The sequence below is a fragment of the Anabrus simplex genome, chromosome 7 (assembly GCF_040414725.1).
Source record: "Anabrus simplex isolate iqAnaSimp1 chromosome 7, ASM4041472v1, whole genome shotgun sequence".
NCBI lineage: Eukaryota > Metazoa > Arthropoda > Insecta > Orthoptera > Tettigoniidae > Anabrus > Anabrus simplex.
Window position 1 is genome coordinate 82,259,183 of NC_090271.1, and position 15,299 is coordinate 82,274,481.

Consider the following 15,299-nt stretch of genomic DNA (forward strand, 5'->3'; position numbering starts at 1 on the left):
TGTTGTGTAGATGTTATTCACAACATTTATTTAACATGGGACTGGTTTCGACACTTAAATGTCATCATCAGCCATAAAACAAATCAAGAACAAATGAGCAAGGATATATTAATTAAAACTGGTACTCATTGAAATATGTACATTAAAAGTCTTTATACGTCCATTCACTCCATGTGTCAAACAAACCGTCAAAACAAAAGAGCAATGGCATAATAAAGCTAGCGCAGTGACACAATGTACAATGTGTAACTACACCAGTTTTCATTATAATGTCCTTGCTCATTTGTTTTTGATTTGTTTTATGGCTGATGACGACATTTAAATGTCAAAACCGGTCCCATGTTAAATAAATGTTGTGAATAACATCTATACAACATGTCATTAGTATTGAATAGGTTGAACCTTATAAATAACTCATCTCTGTGTTTTCGAGAAAAGGCAAAATTAAAAACGGGAAAGGCACGGATGAAGGAGAGGAAAGAACGACACCGAGAACATATGCAGAAGTACTGGGCAGACATCAAAGACTGAAATAGCCAGTTGAAATGAGATGGTACAAAGTTGGCCAATACGACACGAATGAATGAATGAATGAATGAATGAATGCATGCATGTCTTGACCTATATAAAGATCCATCCAAGAATATGCCTCTGCTAATAATTTCAGACCGGGCAAGTTGGCCGTGTGCGTAGAGGCGCGCGGCTGTGAGCTTGCATCCGGGAGATAGTAGGTTCGAATCCCACTATCGGCAGGCCTGAAAATGGTTTTCCGTGGTTTCCCATTTTCACACCAGGCAAATGCTGGGGCTGTACCTTAATTAAGGCCACGGCCGCTTCCTTCCAACTCCTAGACCTTTCCTATCCCATCGTCGCCATAAGACCTATCTGTGTCGGTGCGACGTAAAGCCCCTAGCAAAAAAAAAAAAAAAAAAATTCAGATATCTGCGTGCCATAGATCTGGCTGGGTATCACAGAGGTAGACACAAAACAGTTCTGGATATTATCTACTGAATACTGCTCCTCGTGTCGGGGATCGAAAATGGCTTCCTATGCTATTGAATTAAAATGGCTCCTTGACTTGTATTGCCTATTTTATGTATGTTATGACAGTGAATCTATGCATTTAATCTTGGCGACAGCACAGATTTTCCGCCGGTTTTTCATAACTACCAACGAAAGCGAAAATATTCGGCTTCGAGACGCATTTCAACCCCCCTTCCATCTACGAATGTTTTAAATTTCAGATCTCTGTGTGCTGTATATTTGGGCGGGCATTGAGCACATGCATACACTCTCTCTCATGATTAAAGATTATGGGTACTTATAGAAACTGTACTGTGGGCTTCAAGCTTAATGTAATTGTCTTCACTGAACAGCGCGAAAGCAGAGCAGTGGGAAGAAAATTTCCAATGAGTAGAATTTGGTATGTTACTGGCAGAAATTAAAAGACAAGCTAAAAATCACAAACTATTCTAGATGCCTGTTTACGCATTCTACAACAGGGAAGTTTCCGAAAATTGACGAAGAAGTGTTTATGCACATCAATGAAATGCGTAACAATGGCTGCTGTGTGTGTATCATACGAAATGTTATAAATGAAAGCAGGAGAGGTAGCATGTAAACAAAACATTCCCCTAAGTTTAAGAAGAGTCGTGGGTGGATTATGAGCTTCATACGATGGCATACTCTGTCGGTGCGAGAGAAACCACTATTTCAAAGGCTTCCAGCTGGACTACATGGACAAAATTGTAAATTTTCACTGATTTTCCACCAGGAAACTTCATACTTAATTTCTCAAATCGGCAATGCTGATGAAGTTTCACTCTTTTTGGATATGCCTCACAACAGCACCATTGCTCAAAAAGAATCACAGTGTGTTTATGAAAATCAGCGGTAGAGAGAAATTACGATGCACGGCAATGCTAGCCTTACATAATTTCAAGATGAAAACAATGCCTAAGCTAATACATGTTCTCCATGGAATTTGTGTACGAATGCAACCAGACGGTTGGATGAAATAAAGGCCATACTGGACTGGGTTGAAACTGTGTGGGATAGAAGGCCTGATGCATTACCGACTGTTTTGGATAGTTTCCGATGTCACCTCGTGAAAATAAGACATGAGAAGTAGCCATTCCTGGTGGCATAAACTGTCTACTTTGAAGCCAATGGACATACGGTATTAACCAACAATTTAAAGGCCACTTCTGTTGATTTTACAATGAGTGGATGCAACTGGCAATTGACCCATGGGGAGTCTGCATGAGCATCAAAAGGACTGGGATTTCGAACACACTAGACGGATACGAATATGATGCAGTGTGCCAGAGACAAAGAATCTCATACTGGTATGAGCAGTGACGAGGACAGTATATCAAGACACAGAAAGCAACTATAGCTAGACAGAAGATTTGGAGTAAACTGTTTACTGGTAAGCCCATAGTTCACAACAATGCAATAATTTCTTGCAAGTGTAATATTTTAACTTTAATGCTCAAATCAATGACAACTTAATAAGTTCATTTTTATTTTCAGATTGGAAAAACTTTCGCTGAACTGTTGCAAACAAATGATGAATTTTGATTTGGACCGTCTGAATTATTTTCAAGTATTTACCCGAGTGTTACATGCACCTTAAACTTTTATCAAGTACAATTTAGTTAAAAATTATTTTTTGAGTAATACAAATAGTGGTATTAAATAATTCTTCACGTAAAGGTCACACCCCTCTATGTTTTAAAAAATTTTAGTCAAGAAAGTGAGATGATTATGCGGTGAGATAGAGTATATCTAAACACCTGTAGTAAATCTCATGGGGGGGGAGGGAGGCGGCTGCGGAAATCTTGATATCAAAACAAGAAAAAATGACCATATGAATATTTGTCCTATAATCTGTTTTTGTTGTTGCAAGCGATGCAGTTACAATAAATTTATTGCTCAAAGTGTCCACCATGAGCAGCCTCAATGTGGAATGGCGAAGCTGCTGGATATTACCTGGGTCCTGTCGAAGAGCTGCACAGGTGTTTGTGATATCCTGTTACAGGTCGTTGATGTTATTAACTAGAGTAGCATACATCACACCTTTTATGTGTCTCTACAGTCGATAAAAGGCTAATACAATGAACCTCGATACCAGATCCGTTGTGATGGGAAGGTGTTGTCCAAACTGCAGTGCGCATGCATGAAATACATGGTACAGTGAACTGCTAGGGGCATGCCTTCCAGTAATAGAGGCAGTGTCCCTCAAGAAAGTCAGGCACGCTGGTCCATTCAGACGTTACAGTAGCTTGTGTGGTCCGATAAGTTGAAATACCACACCACACATTACATCTGAAGAGCTGTTGATGATTAGGGACAACTGTATCATGGGATTTTCAAGTGCCCATGTGTGTGTGTGTTATGCAGGTTTATGGTGCCATCACTTCGAAATGTGACCTCCGTGAACAAAATGGATGACAAAAACTGTCAGTATGGTCATAGCCTCTACATGAATAACAATGCGTTATAAGACTTATGTCCGAAAAAAACAAATATATATTAACCCCTGATGTTTATTACAAACGTATAGATACACCCTGTATTTATAAGGCTCCTTCTCTACATGCATTAGGCACCATCCATATTTTCACTCTCCACACAAATGGCTCCATGCATATCCAGATTTGAGGAGAGCACAGTCTCCCATATTCATTAATACTCAGTACAGTGAAACCTCCATTCTCAGTTTTTGGAGGGACCACGGAAAAAAAAAAAAACCGTACAACACCGGAAAACGGAAAATATGGGAACAAGAATGAACCATCAACAATTTGGCTAAACATGACAAAAATGAAATATGTATGCTTATAATCTTATAAAGACCCCTAAACTAAACCAAACTACAGCGCCGGTGGGCCTTCCGCCTACCAAGCGACCGCCCTCGGTCCGAAGGCCTGAAGATTACGAGGTGACGCATGGTCAGTGTGATGAATCCTCTCGGTCGTTCTTCCGGGCTCTCTAGACTGGGGCCGCCATCTCACCATTCAATAGCTCCTCAATTAAAGGAAATCGTAGAATGAGTGAACATGAAACAAGCCCTCATATCGAGGTAAAATGCCTGACCTGGCCGGTAATCGAACCCGGACCCTCCGGGTGAAAGGCAGGCAAGTTAGACAGCGGGGCCGGCTTCAAACATTACTGGTACGCGACTTAAAAATCTCAAAACTTCACATTCAGTTTTAGCGGAGAAACTTCGTCAGTTTTGCTCCGAAAACTTCTTTCAGTTCAGCAACTTTCATCAGCCAGAGCCAAATTCTTCGAAAAATCTAATACTCGTAACGGTAAACCAAACAGCAATCGACCACAAGTAGTTTTTAATTCTCTAATCTAATGAAATAAAGCACATTAGATACAAAAGCGCCCAACATGATGGCAAAATCCTCTTCTTTATCTTCCATTGTAATTTGGTCACCGGTATACGGTTCGTAGTCAGTTTATGGAAATCTTGTACCGTATAAATCAGGCCTACATCGGCTTTTCAAGGTTATGTTGAACTAGAGAATATGGTTTTCAATTGTTTCGAATATAAGTATCGATCTCCAAGTTCTCGAACGCATTAAATTCAATTCTGCCCGTCATTAATCACAAATTGGAAACAGAAAAGATATTATTAGCACTTCCGAAATTACGATTATTCATGACCTTGAGCTCAACTGGTGCGAAATGATACAAAGTTTTTAATTGTTACGTGCGCAAATAAAACGACTGCGGTTTTTACAAAATTTTAACACAAAAACGTGAAATTCCCATTTTTATATAAGGACGAAAACAGTAATAGGCAATCCCAAAACCTCCCATGCCATTAAGTATGTAAGGGGCAACATCTGTTCTGGTCTCGATAACATAATAGTGTACGTTAATATTAAGATTCGACTGTAAATTTGTGTTACTTAAGAAGGAGCAGTTTCGATTCCCGCCTGAAAGCCCTGTGACTATACAAAGCCCTGAGGGAAATGCCGAAAACCTGTTCGGTGATACACTCGAAAAAGTTATATATATATATATATATATATATATAAAAACCAACATCTAACCCTGGACATAATGTAGACGTTTCGCAAGTACGAACATTTGACGAAATTCATTCCGTCTCCAAGTAGAGCTACAACATAAAGATAATTGAGAAGTCTTCACCTTATCAATACATTAATTTATTTACTTTAAAGTAGTAAATTCAGTCAGTACCGGTTTCGATCCCTAGGGGATCATCCTCAGCTGACACACAAAGAAATAGTTACAAAAACATCACATATGAAAGATTACACCTTGTAAAACTAGTCCAATTGAATCAGACGTTAAAAGTTGTTTGTTAAAATATTAGTGAGTATATCTTTGGTTAAAAGCACCTGCTGTGTGAGGCATATGAACCCACTATGTCTAGACTGCTATACATTAAATGGATTTTACTTTTGTTTACATTAGTGTTTAGGATATTACACTTAATATAATTGATCCATTTGATTCAAACATTCAGAATTGCTTATTAAAATGATAAATATGTCTATCTTTGGCTTAAAAAGTACATTGTTGTTAAGGCATATCGTCACACTGTGCCTATATTATTGAATATGGAATGAAGTTTGCACTTATACACACTAGTAATTGTAAATTTGTTGTAATGTCTTGAAAATATTTGTTATTTGAGGCTTATCACTTCATTGTATCTGATCTATGAAATGTCAATAGGATTATTTACACTTTTTGCATTGATATTTAGGATATTTCACTTTTGTATAACTAGTCCAATTGGAACAAACTTGAAATGCTTATTGAAATGGAACTTTCTTGGCTAAAAAATGCTTGTTATACGATATGTGTTACCTCATGCACCTATTTTATTGTGCATAAAATGAGGTTTACACTTGTTAACATTAGTACTATAAAATTGTTATCGTCTATAGTATATACATGAAAATGTTTTGATCTGACATGGCAAGCCGGTTAAAAGTAGATAAAATAGTAAAGTAATGAAATAGGTCCAGTTTCTTATTCATACTGTTTGTTTTTACCACTTTGCACTGGTAAATTGGTAAGTGTATGGCATATGTATGCTAAATTAAAGTTTATATTGTTTCTCCATTTATTACAAATTTCATAAATTGCTGCTAGTGATAAAGTTATCTTGGTCTATAGATATCATTGAGAAAAGTTGCGTGTGTCGTTGCTGAGTTAAATGGTGACTATTATGAGTTGAATTTCGTTAGAAGTACCGTGCATCTTGATGAAATTTAAATTATATAGTTGTTAGCCACTACACGTTTGTTGTGATGATAGCGTGGAGGCTTCTTGTATGTTGTAGGGTATATGTATCTGCAAGTAGAAATAATCGGTATAAGAGAGGGTGTATTGTGGATTGTGGAAAGTGAGTTGTATGTTATATTACTTACGTTGAGTGTTGACGCTGTGTGCTCTGCGCGGCTGCCTGTCGGGATCTGTTACGTGTTATCCTAGGACTGTAGTTTGCGGCGGCGGAGGGGAGGTTTAGAGGGATGGGTGGAGCGCTTGTGAGGGGAACGGGGTTGGAGGAGGGGAGATCTTTGAGCGGTTCATTTGTATGTGTGGGTTGTTGTTTGTTAATTCTTTTTAAATAATAATTTATTAGGAGGGGAATGACTGCATCGAAAAGAATATTGTTTTTATCTGTGGTTTCATTTAAGTTGAAATTTGGGTTGATGTATTGGTCTAGGCTTATGTAGAATTCTTCTAGTGTACTGAGCAAGGGGCTCTTCGGATTGGTATTGAGGATTTGCATGTCGTTGTTGATATTTGTGAATCTGTGTTTTTGGTCATTGATATGTTGTCCCATGGCTGAAAAGTGTCTATGCTTGATTGCATTTATATGTTCGTTATATCGTATTTGAAAGTTTCTTCCGGTATGCTCTATATAGCTGGCTCTGCAGTCATTGCATTTCAGGCGGTAGACACCTGAGTGGTTGTATTTATTGATATTATTGACTGATTTGGAATTGTATAGCATGTTAGTATTGCTACGTGTGGTTTTGTAGGCTATTTTCAAGCCTTGTTTTAAAAAAAATGTTAGTTATGGAGTGTATGTGGTTATTATTCTAGGTAAATAGTGCATAGTCTTTTTTATCTTTTACGGTTCTGGTTAACTTGGTTTTTGATTGTTTTTTTTATTTTGTTGATAATTTGGTTTATCATTTCTTTTTTGTATCCGTTCTGTTTGGCTATTTCATGAATTAGGTTCAATTCTTTGTTTAAGTCTTTTTTCGTGAGTGGAATGTTGAATGCTCTGTATATCATGCTATAGTATGCGGCTTTCTTGTGGGTGTGTGGAATCTATTTTTATTGTGTTAGATGTGTGGGTAGGTTTCCTGTATATGGTGTATGTTAAATGGTTCTTGTGTCCAGTTATGGATATATCTAGGTAGTTTATTGTGTTGTTATTTTCAGTTTCCATAGTGAATTTTATGTGAGGGTCTAATTTATTTAGTTGTTCGATGATTTTACTTTCATTCGTATGCCTATTATCTATTATAACAAATACGTCGTCAACAAATCTACACCAAAAGGGGATGTTGTCTAGTTTTTGGATTTCCTGATGTTCTAGGTAGTCTATGTATATTTCAGCCAGTATACCTGATGTTGGTGATCCCATGGGTAATCCTTTTTGGTGGTATATAGTATCATGGAATTTAAAGTAATTATTGTTAATAGCAAAATGTAATAATTTCATGAATTCATCTATTTCTAACTTGCTTAGCTTACTATGGTTTTTGAGATTGGATTCAATGACTGTTATGGTTTTTTGTGTAGGTATGTTGGGATGATTATTTGTTATGTCATATGATGCTAATTTATGGTGTTGTTCCATTTTTATGTTTTTGATAATGTTGCAAAATTCTATTGAGTTTTTTTTACGGTTTTCTTTGCCTGGAAGACATAATTTTTTTAAAAGAAATTTTTGGATATTTCCGAACCGAAATTTCAAGTTACATGTTTATCCGATAATTTTTCCGACTGCTAGGGGCTTAAATGTAATCGATTTATCTCTTATGGCACTAGGCGTTCTGATAAGAGCCCATGTATAGCCACTATCTTGTGCAGTAGCCTCTGGGCCACCTACCGGGAGTTACTCCCATAAGAGCCCATGTATAGCGGCCATCTTGCGCATTAGCCCCTGGCCCAGAATCCCCCTTTTATCCCTCAAATAACAAATATTTTCAAGACATTACAACAAATTTACAATTACTAGTGTGTATAAGTGCAAACTTCATTCCATATTCAATAATATAGGCACAGTGTGACGATATGCCTTAACAACAATGTACTTTTTAAGCCAAAGATAGACATATTTATCATTTTAATAAGCAATTCTGAATGTTTGAATCAAATGGATCAATTATATTAAGTGTAATATCCTAAACACTAATGTAAACAAAAGTAAAATCCATTTAATGTATAGCAGTCTAGACACAGTGGGGTCATATGCCTCACACAGCAGGTGCTTTTAACCAAAGATATACTCACTAATATTTTAACAAACAACTTTTAACGTCCGATTTAACTGGACTAGTTTTACAAGGTGTAATATTTCATATGTGATGTTTTTGTAACTATTTCTTTGTGTGTCAGCTGAGGATGATCCCATAGGGATCGAAACCGGTACTGACTGAATTTACTACTTTAAAGTAAATAAATTAATGTATTGATAAGGTGGAGACTTCTCAACTATCTTTATGTTGTAGTAGCAATCAATACGGAGATGAAGCTAATAGACTATGATCCAAGTAGAGCTGTCGAAATGCGTTCTGTCTCCTTCCAATTGTTGTGGACACTCTCTGCTTTATGATTTCCATGGATTATCTAAACAATTCCACCCGAATGCGATGTTAAGATGCTCCCTTATGCAAATTCACCGCTGATCGCTTTTACAGTACGGTACTTCTTCAAACTGCCCCAATGAGAGGACGTCAACACCAAGTTCCGTAAGTATGCCATAGCCGTCCTTTCATACGATAAAGTTACTTGAAAAACGAGTGATCGAAGATTTAGCGTTGATAGGACTGAAATTTCTGGACGGTTTTTCCGGGAAATCGTTTCTTCGAGGAACAGATTATGCGGGATTTCTACAAAGTGATTTAATTAGGATGCTTGCTGGACCACGTCATTTAAATGAATAACACGGGAAAACGTAGTTTCGGGAACGTATAATCGAGGTTCTACTGTAGTACAGAACTAAACTACATGACTAACCTCAAAATAGGGTCCTTTGGGAACATATTCAGGATCAGCATCCCAAGGTTTGTTAGGTGGATGGAAACGGTCTGGTCTCTGGTGGCCCCCAAACTCAGGAGGATGTTGTTCTGGATGATGAAATCTCTCCTGTTCCTCGTGCCGACCCCCTGGTCCACCGGGTCCATGATGAGACATAGGAGGCATTCTTCTCCCATCCCCACGTGGTTTGCGATGGTCTTCAGGAGAATGGCCAAAATCATCCATTGGGGGAGGACCTACCGAAAAATTACATGACACAGTTATGACTGAAAATAGCAAAATAGGATAATTAAGACCTTTGGCAATGTACTGTAGTTACCTCTTCTTCTGTCTCCTGGAGGTGAGGGCTGCCTCATGCGTCTATCTCGGGAACGCTCCCTTTCCATTCCCTCCCGGTGGTCCATCATACGATGATGACCAGGTTCACGATCATCGTGACGATCAGTACGCTTTTCATTAATGCGCATACGTAGGTCACTCGAGCCCCTATTGATGAAAGATAAAGAGGTAATGATAAACTGGAAAGACTGCAAAAAACAACTGTCATCAGTAGAGAAATAAAATATGTGAAGTTTTCATTTTCAGGAACTATGCTCCACCAAGTTTCAAAGACTACAAAATGACTCCATGCTGTATCTGCCCCTATTCCTTTAGCAGCTCTGTATCATGAATTCAAATACAAATAGAAGTTCACCCATCTAAACTGCAATTCAACAATAGCCCGTTGTAATTAAAATTTCATTGTCCTCAAAGATTAAAAATATTGATTTCTACAACATTACCTTTCATATATCAAAGATTTCCACCAGGGCTGACCAAAATTTTTTTTTAAACGGGAAGTTATATGCATGTAGTTTAAATGCATGTACCAAAGTATACTGCATCATTCTTAACCAAATATTTGCAAATAAGTAAAATAACAAGTTTAACTTTCTAGCTTATACCATGTTTTCTCATATCTTAGACCCCCCCTAGCTTTTCAAGACAAAGAAACTAAAAAAAAAATTAAAGCTGCCATATAAGATAAACCCCCAATATATCGTAATTAGCCAAAGAAGAACGATTCCACTTCACAGCGGGTACAGGTCGTACGGCAACTCTGATGATGTTGCGTGCATAGGTGAACGGTTTTGTCCATTCGACTTGCACGTTGCCAGCACACATCAAAGTCATGGAATATGTCTGAGTTTTGTAGTTAAGAAATATTTGTCTCTGTAGTGTGATGGTTAACAAAATTAGTGGATGTCCTCAAGTTCGGTTCCCGCTATTATCAGAATGTAATGGCAGGCAGTCTGATATGCAGTAAATTGTACCTTGAACCCACCTCCATTGGGGGTGTGCCTGAAAAGAGTTGCACCATCATGGATTGAGGACATGAGGTTACTTTTAGTTAAGAAATATTCAGGGATGTTGCATTAATATAGCACGCAAAATCATTATTAAGACTGATCGTTTAGTATCTCCTCAGTCACATAATAAGTCTTTTAAGAAGAAGTAGGTTTAAAATGTGATGAAAGCTATCCAAAAATAATGAATATTTTCATCAACGTACCCACTCTCTCTAGTTTAATTAAAGAGGTTTAGGTAAATCCAAATGTAACAAATGTAGGGAACCAGCAAGAAATATACTTCAAAATAAATGTTTGACTTTCAACAGCCGTAATTATCCAAAGAACGCTACTATCACTATGTATTACATTCAGAAGTACAACTCCTAAGATTTCCTTAGACCGTCCCAAATGATAAGCTGGTGGGTCGGCACGCTTTCTATACAGTATGACTTTATTCCTAAAGGATGGCTTCTTTACACACACCTCAACACCAACTGGAAGAATAGAGACCAATCTCTAGAATACCATCTGTGAACAGATTCTCAACGCTTGGACTATCAGAAACAAAACTGTCATAAAAAACCCAGGATTTTAGAATGCTCCTGACAGCGAAGATGACGTCAATGCTGGTAGTGGAGCAAATGGTGACACAGACGACAATAATTCAAATAACAGCATTGATTAGGTTTACTATGCGATACACCTAATGTTCAAATGACAGAGACAAATTACTAGTATGAAGTTTCTTTTTGTTCCCATGTATTAATATTGTGTAATATGACAAATAAAACTGATTTTATTATCTTTACAGTATATGTAGGCCTAAAACACATGTGTTCACCATTTTTGAAAATAATTAATTTAGAAATACTGCCTTCCAACAAAGGTATGGTAAGACTCAGAATACAATCATAAGTTCGTTAAAGAACAGTATAGAATACACACATGTACATACAATTTACAGCTCTTTACAGCCTAGAAATTATGTGTTTACTGTGCGAAATGGGAGGCTATCACATATTGGACCACCCTTACTTTTATGGCTATAAAGGTCTCATATGTGAGGAAATAGGGTATACTCGGCTTCAAAATATAACCATTTAAAAATAATTTCCATAACAATATTGAGCAAAGTTACTACAGTGGAGATGAAATTAAAATGTATTTACCTGTCAGACTCTCCTCGATAATCACGCCCTTTCTCGTAAGTTCTTACGTTATCACCATGACTTGAGTACCTGGTATCATCACGACGACGTAATTCTAAATCGTGCCTAAGATCATCACGCCTGAAACACAATTTCATTCCTAAACAATAGACAATTTCTAGATAACAATGACATCCAGAGAATCCCAACACCCAAGCACACTACAACATAATTTCATGTCAGAAACATTTTGGACATCTGTTTTAGAACGAAAAACTCCACTTAAACCCAAATTAAAAAAATATTTATGTACAGTATTGGTTTAGTTCTTAAACACCAACACCAACCCCAGTGTTGAACAATAAGGTGATTTTCAGTGACACAATTCTATGAGTAGAAAAGCATGAAAATGGGAACTCCAGTTTGCAAAAGAATTTACTCAAAATCATGAATATACTATCACCAAAGCTATAAACTAGAAAGGCATGACTATCATCAAACTATCCAAGAACTTATACGATTCCTCTTCACTTCAATATTACAAAGTTCTAATTTTCTCTTTACACATTGTAATGGATTTATCTTTTTTTACAAAATTCCTTTCGATATTTATTTGATACTAGCTGATGTACCCGTGCTTTGCTACGGAATTCTAGGGTACACTTTGTGAGCAAATTAAATTGCATAGCTCTTAACGTTACCCTAGAAACGCGACGGGGAAGTCACCAAACGTCTTTTCTCATATGAAGACTGAGTTAGGGCATTTTCACTGTAATGGTAGACCTGCTTGCATACCATCAGTCACAATCAGGTTGGGGAGTTTTCATTACAATGGTAGACACTCACTCTCCACCTGCCTTTTTACATCCTCAGAAAGACTGTCTTAGTGGTTTTCCCAACTGAAATGAACGTACATTACAATGTCATTAGGAATGACGTGATTAAAAGCAATGCTTTCATATGAAATACTCGATCAAATTAAACACCACACATTTTCTCACTTTTAACGAACAGGAAGTTCCAGAGCTGGAATGACCAAGCCGCAGACAGCCGTGATTCGCGAACACTCTTCGTCTCTTTTCGGCGGGGAGAGGGTCGAATAGTCGAGACTCCCAGGGCAAAAGCTATGCCCTTTTACTAATCTGTTTCCTAGGAGTACCCGATGAGTCGGAAAATATCAATATCAATTCACTACAATGGTGGCGGAAAATTTTTTCCTCCAAGCCAGAGGAGAAACGCCCACTTCACTGATATCATGGAATAAAATTAATGTAGAATTTAATAAAACAGCTCTTTTCAGGGTTTAATTGTGAGTTATTTAGCGAATTGTGGTGCTGTAATTTGGAATAGGCCTAAATTGTTGTTCTAGACCCGGCCATACTACTACTAATACTACTAATACTACTACTACTACTACTACTACTACGTCAGCCTCTGCTTAAGTATGCACACTGCTCATTCAACACAGCACATCAGAGTAGGGATCCAATAACTGGAATACTATGAAGAACCAGTGTGTTACGTACCAGCTGTATCAGAAAATGTATGAACCAGAGGAATGGCATGCTAAAGAAGAAAGGTTTCTAACTCCCGGCTATTTCCCGCCAATATTCAGTCAGGCTATTATACTCGGTACGCAGCAGTAATCCCATCTATCGGAGTTGAGAGGCAGCATTAGAGACAAATAACAACACAACAAACAACGGTCAATGTATTGTTACTGTTGATCAATGTTATGCGATATTGTAGGCCTTCACATTTAGTTTTCTCCCGACTCTGAAACACCACTCATAGTCGGTACGGTAAAACTGAATAAAACATAAGTGATCGGAAATTCTCCGCAACTTTTGTTATGTAGTACTTTCCGGTAGGACCAAAAACATAGGTATTTAAAATTAAATTTTAGGCGCCTTCCCCTAAACTACAATTGCATCCAGGGTGAATAAAATTGTTTATAGCTTAGACTGTAGTTTCTTATTCCCCTACTATATATACCGTACTTCATTAAATTCCGTTAACTCATTTTCTTGTAGCTCGACGTCGATATGGACTTAACAACAAAAATACAAATCCATGAATATCTGTATTATCATAGCCGGTACGGTAAAATGTATAAGACATAAATGGTCAGAAATTTAATTCTATATAACTTCGGTTATGTAGTATTTATCGATACGACCACTAATAATACAAATATTCGAGGATTCAATTTTAGGCCTTTCACTCAACTACCATTTCATTCAGCGTGAATGAACTTATTTATATCCTAGATTGTAGTCGCTCATTCTCCGACTTTGTATACCAGTTTTCAATGGTATAGGACCACTAATGACGTAAATATTTATGAATAAAATTTTTAGGCCTTCCCCTAAACTACCATTTTACTCAGAGTGAATAAAATTATTTATAGCCTAGATTGTAGCGACTTATTCCCAGACTTTGGATACCGATTTTTATTAACATAGGACCACTAATAACATAAATATTTGAAAACTAAATTTTAGGCATTCCCCTAAACTACCATTTCTATGAGCGTGAATAAAAGTATTTATGACGTAGATCAGGGCCTCTCAGGGTGCATGCGCGTGGTGCATGCAGTGTGCACGGTGCAAAAGACGACTTGTCTTGGTTGACCATAGTGCAGACCCCCCACTCCTCGATTTGGAGCAATAGCGCTTACTTTCTCATTCCTCACGCCTGTCTCGATCGCTCCGCCTGTCTCCCTCTGCCCCACTTGCGCCGTAGCGCTCCAAATCCGGGCTGAGTTGAGCCGAGTATACTCGAGCTTAGCCGAGTAGCCCAGAGATGAAGCGTTGATCCGAGCCATGCCGAGCGGCACCGATGCACAGTGCTCTTGTGCCTCGATCTGCACGCGTGAGATTTTGGGAGTTTGAGAGGCCCTGCCTTAGATTTTAGCGACTTATTCCCCGACTTTGCATACCGATTTTCATTAAATTCTCTTTGGCCGTTTTCTAGTGATGCGTGTACATACATACATACAGACATACAGAAATTAAGGAAAAGTAAAAAGTACATTTCCTTGTTACTGTGGACATGACCGGTACAGAAATACCATTCTTTTCAAATTCTGAGCAATGTACAGACAAAACTCTTATTTTATATATATAGATATACACTGATTGGCAAAAAGTAATGGAAGACGCTGAATATGATATTCATGACAAGTTTTACCTCCGTGAGCCCTCAAAACAGCACCAATACAGCGATGCATCGATACTACAAGGTGTTGGAATCGTTCTGGAGGGATGTGGACGCACGCATCTTGCACTGCCACCTACAATTGGTCTTGTGCATTTGGTGCGGGGTTCATGGAGCTCGGGGATTTTGACAGAGATCTACCTTGATTTCCTAGAGCATACCACCACGGACCATAACATTAAATTTGCTAATATTCAGTTCTGGGGTAGGTATTTGGATGACAAATTTATAATCCTGAATGAACACGCCGCCATCCACCCTCAAAAACCTTAACAGTATCGATCACGACATTGAATTTACCTTAGAATCAGATATAAATAATTCT

The 15,299-nt window shown here is 37.8% G+C and overlaps 1 protein-coding gene across 3 annotated transcripts in view; it reads right to left on the minus strand.

The window, feature by feature from the left end:
* The window catches only part of LOC136877271 (serine/arginine repetitive matrix protein 1), a 371,265-nt gene that overhangs the window by 70,680 nt on the left and 285,286 nt on the right, over positions 1–15,299 (minus strand). For all 3 annotated transcript variants that reach the window (XM_067151182.2, XM_067151181.2, XM_067151183.2), the window contains 3 exons: positions 11,777–11,896; positions 9,596–9,762; positions 9,256–9,512 (listed from right to left, as the gene is read on the minus strand). In XM_067151182.2, coding sequence (XP_067007283.1) covers positions 9,256–9,512; positions 9,596–9,762; positions 11,777–11,896 — 544 coding nt within the window. The remainder of the gene's footprint in view (positions 1–9,255; positions 9,513–9,595; positions 9,763–11,776; positions 11,897–15,299) is intronic.